This window comes from Amphiprion ocellaris, chromosome 2 (genome assembly GCF_022539595.1).
Source record: "Amphiprion ocellaris isolate individual 3 ecotype Okinawa chromosome 2, ASM2253959v1, whole genome shotgun sequence".
NCBI lineage: Eukaryota > Metazoa > Chordata > Actinopteri > Pomacentridae > Amphiprion > Amphiprion ocellaris.
This window is the reverse complement of record NC_072767.1, coordinates 12523111-12534027: the sequence shown is the minus strand read 5'-3', so window position 1 is coordinate 12534027 and position 10917 is coordinate 12523111. Positions and strand designations below refer to the sequence as shown.

The 10917-nt window shown below is 40.3% G+C and overlaps 1 protein-coding gene across 1 annotated transcript; it reads left to right on the top strand.

Moving 5' to 3' along the window:
- Window positions 1–295: 295 nt before the first annotated feature.
- Window positions 296–9346, top strand: LOC118471701 (small integral membrane protein 44). Its single transcript, XM_035957665.2, has 3 exons — window positions 296–1352; window positions 3192–3245; window positions 8451–9346. Exons 1-3 carry the CDS (start codon window positions 965–967, stop codon window positions 8681–8683), a joined length of 675 nt encoding a protein of 224 aa, XP_035813558.2. The 5' UTR covers window positions 296–964; the 3' UTR covers window positions 8684–9346.
- Window positions 9347–10917: the final 1571 nt, after the last annotated feature.

Below are 10917 nucleotides of genomic sequence, written 5' to 3'. Positions count from 1 at the left end.
TTACTTTAGGATTTTTAGTGATACTTCAGTGCTTCAATTGTGGAGTTAGTACATCAGTTAACTGTTTCACCCCTTCAGTTTAGTCTTTGTGACAGTTTTATTTTCAAAGTCTTGTTTTAACCTCTGTGGAGGCTTGATGTCATTTAAATTGAGCTGCACTGAAAGGAAAGATCCCGTCAGAAAACAAAGACATCTTACCCCAGTTGAGCTCATTTTAAATCACATAAACAGACACAGGTGGGTTTTATCAGTATTGAGCGAAACCAGCTAGTCAGTCTGAAAGACCAGACAGAAGCTTAATAAAGAAACCGGCATGAACTCACCTCTGACTGCGGCTCCTGCAGAGCACCGTGGAGTCGAAAGGAAGAGAGAACAGGTTCATCTGACCGCCCTCTCCATCCTGCAGGAACAGGACGCGTTTTTAATGTGTAAACTGTCAGCATCAAATGAGAGTGTCAGCCACGGGGACACCGGATCTACAGTAGCGGATTGTTAACAGTCGCGGATTCTTTACCGCTCCATCCAAGATTTATGTTTTTAAGGTCAAGAGGATTTTTTGACACGTTTCTTTCCATGCGAATGTCATCGCAGCCTGTTGTACTGTGACACTGCGTTGTTTTTATTTCACTTTAGGAAATAAACCAAAAATTGGAGGCACTAAATTCCTTTTTTATTGGTGCGTAAAAACCGCGCCGCCCGTCAATGAATGGCGCGTTGTGCCAGAGGGGTAAGTTTCATAGGCACTGATGAGCTGCTGTCGGACGGAAGCTTCGATATCTGAGGAACCTGTTGGATTATAAAATACACGCGCGCGCGTGCGCTCGTGCAGGCCCGCACGCATTACTTTCAAGGACGGCGAGTTTGGAGAGTGTTGTTAGTGTCTCAGGTGCGTCTTCACTGGATTTTTGCGCCTTGGTGACCCCGCAATTACAAACCTCCGTGTGCTGAGTACATAGTGAAGACAATGTTTTTATGCAACACGAGTGCCATAAAGGACTGGAGCTACTTTCTCTCACAGATATTGCCTCTGATGAATAAAACTACAGGCTTGGTCAGCATCGACAAAGCAGAGGCTGTAACGACCACCATGGTGACATCTCTGCAGCCGGACGGCGCGATGAGCGCGAGTAACCCGCCTCTCAACTCCAACCATACCTCGGGCATGGAGCACGTCTTTCAGTACTCTTATTCGGAGAGTGACCTGCTGTACACCAACTACCGGACACCGGCACGAGACTCCATGCCGCTGCCCAAAGCGGTGCTGTACCTGGTTATGGCCGCGCTGGTGGTGGTGGCGGTGGCGTATGCGATAGTTGGACACCTGGTCAAAGATGTGGTTAATGACTTTGTCGGTATGTGACCCCTATGATGTGTGTGTGTGGGTGTGTGTGTGTGTGGGTGTGCATTCAGCAACGCCGAAAGGAAAGAATTACTGTGAAGACAAGGTGATAAAAATATACTTTAACTAAGATGTTTTCTTACAACAATCAATGAATACACATGTACACATCTGAGACTGACATTTCCTGTCTACTTTGGACTGGAACCATTTCAGGGAGCCTTTAACAAAAATGTTTTATAGTCTATAAACAGAACTACTGCTGCTTGAGACTGACAAGAATCCAAACATTTTGATTTATAGATGAATAAAGTGCCTTGGAGCCTCCCTGAAATAGCAGACAGATTTTTTATTAATAATATGTACAACATGTGACAGGTGACTACAATCAGTAAACAGTGGATTGTATTTAGTCATCGCTTCCCCTCCAGAATCCCAAATAATCTTAATGCAGATGTACAGTAGCTTTGGCTTCATATCAGGACGATGACCTTGTGAGGGAGACGTCCTGACAAACTACACTATCAGCAAGTGTCTGTATGAGAAATGGAGAGGTCTGCTGTTTCTCTATTTTTGAAGAGCTTCCTGCGAAGGATACATAATGAATGAAAGGACGAAACAATGAGTCTATTTTTGGGACACAGTCTCTCATAGTGCTGACTTGACCTGATAGTCCACTTTTCACATCAAAATACAAGATTTCAATCAGTAATGTTTCACCTTGGGTTCTCCTGTCGCATTTAAAATTCTTTTTGGATTCATTTGGTGGTTACAATTCAGTATTCACAGCTTGCATTTCTTATCAGGTCCTGTAGTTCTCCAAAATCCACAGTATGTTTTAGAAGAAATTTGCAAGATGTGATCAAAAAATGCCAATTTTAGATTCACAATACATTTTAAAAGTGTGACACAGCTACCAGTTCTGGGTGAGAAGTGGGATTTGGTACACTGCAGTTCATTTTTGGATGTTGGTACCAAGATTGTGGTTAGAGGTTGGTGTACCAACAAATATGATCATTGTACTGAATTTTACAGCAAATTTGGGTATTATGGTACCGAATATATATCATATTTTGAGAGGTTGTTGCATGGGAACATCAACTCCCAAATCTGACTGGATTTCCAGTTTATGGAAACAAATTTAGGGGTGGAGTTACAAAAATATAACACATTAGGAATTGTGACAAATTTACAGAAATTAGCAGATCATTAGAAGAAAACAAGCCATCAAACTAAAAAAAAACCTTTGGATTCAGGGTTGCTCATAAACTGAGAACAAGACAATTCTTGGAGAGATCATTGTAGAATTTGGGGATGTGAGGCAGTATAACACATTTGGGTTTATTGAAAATTCTTTCTGGAATACCATTATAGTTTTAGATGTTTATAACAAATACTAACCAACATCAAACTATTAAAGTTGAATTGTGCCCTGAAGCATATGTGTTTATATGTAGCTGTTAAATACTGTAGCTATATAACCACACACCTAAAAGCTCTGGTCAAGCAGTGTTCAGCCTCATAACCTAACCTGATGGGTTTCTCTTTTTATTATATCATTTTCTATTAGAAACACAATACATATTTACCAATGTTTTCTTTAGCAGCATTTTGTGTACCAGAAAATAGATTTGATTGTTACTGTGCGGTTTTCAATACTGTTACAGGCCTGCTCTTGAGCATTTACCTCACTGTGTCTGACCTTATTCAATCATATTATCACACATATCTGCTGGTGTTCTTAAGACATCTGTATCTGCCTTCCTGAGCGGTCTTTTTGGTTTTATGAGACTCCGAGGGCATCTGTGTGCTGAGTTTCAAACATGCCTTTTCTCTTGCTCGCTGCATGCAGGTGGAGGCAGGTCAATCGTTGCTGAAGGGGATGGAGGTGAAACCAGTGAACCAGGTAAAAGACAAAGCTCACATGGGTCATAGTCTGCTGCACTTAGCTTAGCCACAGAGACATGACCCCTACCCTTCTCCCCAAGGATGTAGACTTGCTTTCAACATTGTTAGAGACACAACACATTTTCATTTTATGTGAAGGTGTTGGCATGGATGTTCTCTGCAGTGCAAGCAATAGAGAAAAGGAAGTAGGTCTACCGAATGACAACATTTTCACTCATGCTTGAGGTATGGACTGCCAGCCCTGATATCTTGTTGTCAGTGCACTGATCAACTCTTGTCTTCTCTGTGTCAATGACTGTATGTGACATGAACCTTGAGGTAGAACCCACCCTTTCAGCCAATCAAATGCCAGCATACCTAAACTGGTTGTCTCTGGGACAAAGCCTCTTGGAGTACATCAGAACTATCTAATATGATTGCACTCTGAACAAAATGCAGACAAATTCATTCAAAGATTGGCAGAAACAATTCCATCCTCCTAAGATACTGCTCCATGTCCACATCTACACTATCAGTCAAAGGTTTGGACACACCTTCTCATTGAATGGTTTTTCTTTATTTTCATGACTATTTACATTGTAGATTCTCACTGAAGGCATCAAAACTATGAATGAACACATATGGAATTATGTAGTAAACAAAAAAGTGTGAAACAAGTCAAAACATGTTTTGTATTTTAGATTCTTTGCTTTGATTACTGCTTTTCACACTCTTGGCATTCTCTCCGTGAGCTTCATGAGGTAGTCACCTGAAATGGTTTTCCAACAGTCTTGAAGAAGTTCCCTGAGATGCTGAGCTCTTATTGGCCCTTTTTCCTTCACTCTGTGGTCCATCTCATTCCAAACCATCTGGATTGGGTTTAGGTCAGGTAACTGTGGAGGCCAGGTCATCTGATGCAGCACTCCATCACTCTCTCTCTCTTGGTCAAACAGTCCTTACACAGCCTGGAGGTGTGTTTAGGATCACTGTCCTGTTAAAAAATAAATTTTGGTCCAGCTAAACCAAACTGGATGGGATGGCATGTCACAGCAGGATGCTGTGGTAGCCATTCTGGTTCAGTGTGCCTTCAATTTGGAATAAATCCCCAAAAGTGTCACCAGCAAAGCATCCCCACACCATCACACCTCCTCCTCCATGCTTCACAGTGGAAACCATGCATGTAGAGACAATCTGTTCATCTTTTCTGCGTCGCACAAAGTCACGGTGGGTGGACCCAAAGATCTGAAATTTGGACTCTTCAGAACAAAGTACAGATTTCCACTGGTCTGATGTCCATTCCTTGTGTTTCTTGGCCCAAACAAATCTTTTCTGCTTGTTGTTTTTCCTTAGTAGTGATTTCTTAGCAGCTGTTTGACCATAAAGGCCTAATTGGCGCAGTCTCCTCTGATCAGTTGGTGTAAAGATGTGTCTGCTACTAGAACTCTGTGTGGCATTTATCTGGGCTCTAATCTGAGGTGCTGTTAACTTGTGATTTCTGAGGCTGGTGACTCGGATGAACTTATCCTCAGCAGCAGAGGAGACGCTTGGTCTTCCTTTCCTGGGGTGGTCCTCATGTGAGCCAGTTTCATTGTAGAGCTTGATGGTTTTTCTTATTGCACTTGGGGTACATTCAAAATTTTAGCAATTTTCTGGACTGACTGACCTTCAGTTCTCAAAGTAATGATGGAGTGTCATTTCTCTTCACTAAGCTGATTGGTTCTTGCCATAATATGGATTCTAACAGTTGTCAAATAGGGCTGTCAACTGTGTTCCAACCTGACTTCTGCACAACACAACTGATGGTCCCAACCTCATTAAGAAGACAAGAAATTCCACAAATTAACCTTGACAAGGCACAACTGTGAAGTGGAAACCATTTCAGGTGACTACCTCATGAAGTTCATCCAGAGAATGTCAAGAGTGTGCAAAGTAGTAATCAAAGCAAAGGATGGCTATTTTGAAGAATTTAAAATATTAAACTTATTTAGAGGTATTTCACAATTGCATGTTTGGTACATAATTCCATATATTTTGCTTCATAGTTTTGGTGTTTTCAGTATGTAGCTACAATATATAAAGTAGTAAAAATAAGGAAAAAACATTGAATGAGAACATGTGTCCAAACTTTTTACTGGTAGCGTACATCCAGGCTCTTCCCCCTCCTCTGGTCATCCTGAAAAGAAAGCAGATGCTTTCTGTAACTCACCCAACCTTCCCACCTTCATATGAAAACTCACAGATACACATTTGCACAAACACGCAGATGACTTGTTGTTAGGGCAACAAGCTCCTGGGAATTTTACTGAGGTGTACATGTGAAGAGTCTGTGTTCTGTGCCTGTTTTCTTTCTCACCAGGGGAAAGTCAAAAATACACTGTCTAGTCTCCTGGTCAAAGCAAGATGCTTCACTCCTCTGACATGGTGCAACATTTGAAAAACAGCAAACCAGTCTGTTAAAGTCATGCTGTGGTGAAAATGTCCACTGGAATGAATATAGGGAACACACATACTGTATTTCAGTTTTATAATGACTTGGATTGCATTTTTTTTTTATAGTTTTGGCTCTCATTTCTGTCTGTAAATTGCAACCTGCAAGTTGACCGCTGAGTCCTAGTGCAGTTAGACATTGAGAGGTTGCCAACAGATCTTCATCTTAGCCAAGCTTATTTAAGAAGGGAAAAGCAAAGTCAAAAAATGTATAAACATCCATCACAGTTTAAAGACTGATTTCTTGCTTCACCTGTGATCTGTAGAATGCATCGTAAATGTGCACATTCAGTTTTCTGTGCAGCAGTCGATTGTTACTGACATTTCAGGTGTGAAAAAGTTTAGTTCTCCTTCATATATTCTGGATTAGAGATAATCTTGATAAACTGCTGGGTTGTGTGATTGCCTGATGTCTTGTTTTTCTTTTGTCGCACTATGGCCTTGGTCCCATATGATCCCAGAAATAATGGCCAAAACAATGAAAAAAGATCCAGGTTGTATTACACCAGAATTATGCTAAAAATATTTATGTGTAAAATGTCAACCATTAACTTAAACTTGAATCATTTTGTGCTGTTTAAGCTGTTGCTGAATTCATTAATGTTGTTAATGATCACTGCTATTTTGGATTTAAACCCAGCTCACTTACCCTTGCATTGTTGCACCAGATTCTCAATGACAAAGAGATCATGAAAAGACACAAGTTTAAGATTAATAGGATGTTAGTACATTGGCCATTTGATAGATCCAAACAGGCTCCCACTCATTTTCTGCCAGATCACTTTGGTTCACTTTGCACCAGTAGTATGAATACACCTTTTAAGAGGGGACTCTGGCTTTGAGGAATTCCGCTCTGCTGTCTGCCTTCTCTTCATGCTCACAACACTCAGGCTTAATCTCAGCTCTTCATCTGACAGAACAATGATTGATGTGTCCCCATTCAAAAAGGCTCCACCACACATGATGGGGCTGCAGTGCGGCAGACATCTCCCCCAGAAACAATTTTATGGTGCTTTGCCTGTAATGGAATTACAGAGGCTGAACCCATCATAACTTTCTGTCATATTCACTTTGCAACCTTGTTCGGTGAATGTTCTAAATGCTCAGCTTGCTTGCTGTGGTCCTGTGAATGGTCCAGCATGTATGTGGTCACACTTTATGCCTCCACTCCCCTGAAGCCACATGGGTGAAGGCTTGTCAGAACCTATCGTCGTAGTGGAAATAAGACTTAATTGCTTTACTAAGGGGACAGTTGGAGTGCTGCAGTTCTGCCTGTGAAATTCCTGCAAATAGGACTTGAAAGGAAAACAATAATTTAGGGATTTAGGAAAAATGTTTTATTCTGTTAGATCAGAAGAAGAGAGACAGGAAGAAAGTATTCGATTCACTTAATTCTATAATTTTAACTGGAAAATAAAGTCACTTTCCCCATCAATTTACACTCTAGATAAGATAACATAACGTAACATAAAAGAATGAATCATTTTCTTTTTAATTTTTTTAAATGTACTAAAAATCAAAAACTATAATTTACCATTTACAAAAGTATGTCTCTGATCAGAGGTGCATTCGTTTAAACTGCATTGATTTCCTACTTTGCAGCTTGTATTTTCAATATACTTGTTTGTACATTAGAGGAAATACTGTTCAAACTTAGAAATATTGAAATTACTTAGTGGTGACAATTTTAAATCATTTGATATTTAAGTGATATTGCACAGAGGTGTACTCAGCTCTGTTGTATTCTGTACATGCTGCTGCTGGAGCATTGACTATACAAAACTATGAAGCTGGAAGAGGTTCTGAATCCTGGCAGAGATGGTGACAATTTTTTATGGCAGTTGTCCCTATTAGCAACAGTTAAGGCAAAAAAAACAAAAACAAAAAAAAACTATGTAGAAAATCTAAAATAAGGTTAATAGAGCTTTAGGTATAACACTTTATGTCCTGGATCAGTGAGTTAAGAACCCAAATCCAAATACAGGCACCAATGGCAGACATTTAAGACACAAAGAAATGAAACTAATAAAGGCAATCAAAAGGGAGGGAAAAGAAGGACAATGAACAGAAGTCAAAACACAAGCAACACCCAAGGAAAAACAATTTCAAAGTAAAACATGAAGCACTGAAAAGAGATCATCCATCCATCTATCCATCCATGATCTATTCACCGCTTAATCCTCATTAGGGTTGTGGGTGGTTGGAGTCTATCCCAGCTGACTTAGGGTGAAGGCAGGGGACACCCTGGACAGGTCACTGGTCTATCACAGAGCTACATATAGAGACAAACAATCACACTCACATTCACACCTACAGACAATTTCAAGTTACCAATTAACCACAGCATGTTTTTGGACTGTGGGAGGAAGCTGGAGAACCTGAAGAAAACCCACACATGCACAGGGAGAACATGCAAACTCCATGCAGAAAGATCCCAGGCCCAGGCCCGGATGTGAACCAGAGATCTTGTAGCTGCAAGGCGGCAGTGCTAACCGCCTGTGCAGCCACTGAAAGAGACATGAAACCTGCAAACAGACAGACATAGAGACACGGAAAAGGAAAACACAGGTATGAATCACAAAACCAAACAAAATACAGAAGCCAAAACCCAAGTCCATGACACTTAGGTGAATGCAGCTTCATATTTTCCATACTTGGCAAAATCTGTATATTTCTTGATAATTTCTGTCTGCACTGACTTTCATAACACAATGACTGTCTTTTTGTCTGTTTTTAGATTGGATGTTTGGCTCTCGTAGAGTTACCAACCGCAACAAGAATGAGATCAGCTGCATCACTAATAACATGCATGAACTGAGTGAGTTGGGCGAGAGGCCTAGGCTGGTGGGAATGAGCTACATTTCTCTGAATCACACCAACTGTCTGAGCTCCAACAGATCCGAGGAGATAGTGATCACTATAGATGAGACGTTACCGCAGCAACCTCCAGACACTCCCTCTGGGACTTAACTGTGACCTTCTGACCTTCCCTGAGAGAAACAAAGCAGCGTACTAGCGTGCTCTTCTTGTTAAAGTGGATTTACAAGTCTGTCATGAATTGAAGCTTTATCCACTGTTTCATCACCTGCAGGTGGGCTGTATTGGCTGTGTAATGTTGGGCCATAGGGGACTTCTGATGTGGCATCACTTGTTAATGGACTCCTTTTTTGCTGAAAGGACTGGAGAGGATGGCTGCAGCTTTTTTTGGGCAGACATTTAGAGAAAAAAATTTTTTTTTTCTTGTTTATGTCCTTATCGTGCTGACCCTTTTTTCAAGTGACCCCGTAAGCTTTGACATGACAATACCACTCTGTTAATGTGACTTGCAGTTCACTGTAACCACTAGCAGTATTTAATCACCTTAAATATACAACACGCATCGATCAGTACTTATTGTAATGTTGCTGGTAGCAAGGTTAAACACTCCACCTTCATAAAAAAAGAAACAATCACAAGTTTTGAATCTTTCTTGATGCTGTGAGGCAAGATTAATTATGTTTTTGTAATTGTGGTAAAATTTGCATTAAGCACCTCAAATGACACCTTCGCCCTTTCCTGTATAATAATGCTGTAATTACTAATGGGCAAAAAAATTCTCTTTCTGATGATAAATAAATGTATTTTCTAATTTCATGTTATTAGCTTCAAGTGCTTAATCACCTTTAAGAGCTCTGGTTACACCGAAATGCAAAAAATCGAATATGAAAGTATCAAAGCCATTGTTCCGTTATCAGTGCTCAACTTTCTGGTCAAGTGTCTAAACGTGGCAACACCTTTGAAGCAAAAAAATTTTTCTTTTTTCATATTTTCAATAATGTCACATATAACGGCTATTTTCAAAGCCTTTGTTTACCTTTATTACCTCACTGTTAAGGGCTATGTAATGCTGCTGATGAGTCTGTCACATCACTCAAAGCTACAGCTAATGGGGCTTCTGTTTGTGTGCATGCGGTGGTTATTATCCTCTACACACACAGCAACCATAGAAAGAAACTGATGTCTATACTACATTTTTGTCTCACACATATACATATTTGAGGTGAAATAGAGGAGAGAAGGCCTTGAATACAAATGGTGGTGTAATAAAGCTGTGTTTAACTCTGCAGCAGTGAAAATGATCACCTTGAAGTCATCAAACACTGTATTCCTCTTAAATCACTGAATTAAAAACTCACTGGCAAAAGTGTTCATTTTATGTCCTTGTTTATTGTTTTCTTATATATTACAACCTCTAAATGAACCTCCTGATATCTGCACATTTCTGCTGTTTAAGTTTGTCATTGACCTTTAAAACTGTAATTTGATGGAAAGAAAATAGTTTTTAGATTTATTTTTAGGTGACAAACACAATTGCCAAAGCCCAAGGCAACAACAATAAACATCAAATACCACATGAAAAGAATTCAAAATAGAACAATACACGTATACATCCTCTCTTAGACATTTTGATTTATTTAATTTTAATTTTATTTATATAGTGCAAATTCATAGCACACAGTGAGGATGCTACAAAACTGTTCAAAAAATCCAAAATTTCCTTTGCATTCCCTTAAAGCAACATTTGGCTGCAGTGGGGACGAAAACTTCCTTTTACTAGGCAAAAATGTCTGACAGAGCCAGGCTCTGGGAGGGCGGCAAGCTGCTTCGTTTGTTGGAGTGGATTACAGAGGATAAAGAACAGGATAGCAGACAGAAAACAATGCATAAGAAAACAATAACGGCTTTGGTGTAAACTGAGGCCAGAAACTACAGATCAGAAACCTGTAGCTCCAGATCCACAGATCCCTGCAGAGAGGACAGAAGTTACATAGAATGTTGCCATATGAATGTATGGAGAGTGAACAAGGGAACTTCCAGTAAAGCTCCCAGCAAAACTGCCATTAAGAGTAGCAACCGAGGCCTATAGCAGCATAACTAAGGGATGGTTCAAGGTCACCTGAGCATCCCAAACTATAGGCTGAGAGATGGGAGAGATGGCGAGGGAATGTGGACGGATTAGGTGTGTGGTGTAGCAAGAATGGCATCTCAGCAGGTGCAGGAACCAGGTGGAGATTCTGAGAGTTGAATCGAGACAAAACCAGGTTGGATATAGACAGGCAGGAGCTGCAGCTATGGCAGGTACAATAGTACCTATCTACAGAGCAAGAGGCAGCATTCTCAGGACCAGCACCAATAGGACCTATGCTTACAGTTTACAGCAGCTG

Excerpts from the sequence above, each read along its gene's own strand:
- LOC118471701 (XM_035957665.2), top strand. The coding sequence starts at position 965 with ATGTTTTTATGCAACACGAGTGCCATAAAGGACTGGAGCTACTTTCTC. Across the intron at positions 1,353-3,191 it reads TGTGGTTAATGACTTTGTCG|GTGGAGGCAGGTCAATCGTT; the intron begins GTATGTGACCCC and ends CGCTGCATGCAG. Across the intron at positions 3,246-8,450 it reads AGGTGAAACCAGTGAACCAG|ATTGGATGTTTGGCTCTCGT; the intron begins GTAAAAGACAAA and ends GTCTGTTTTTAG.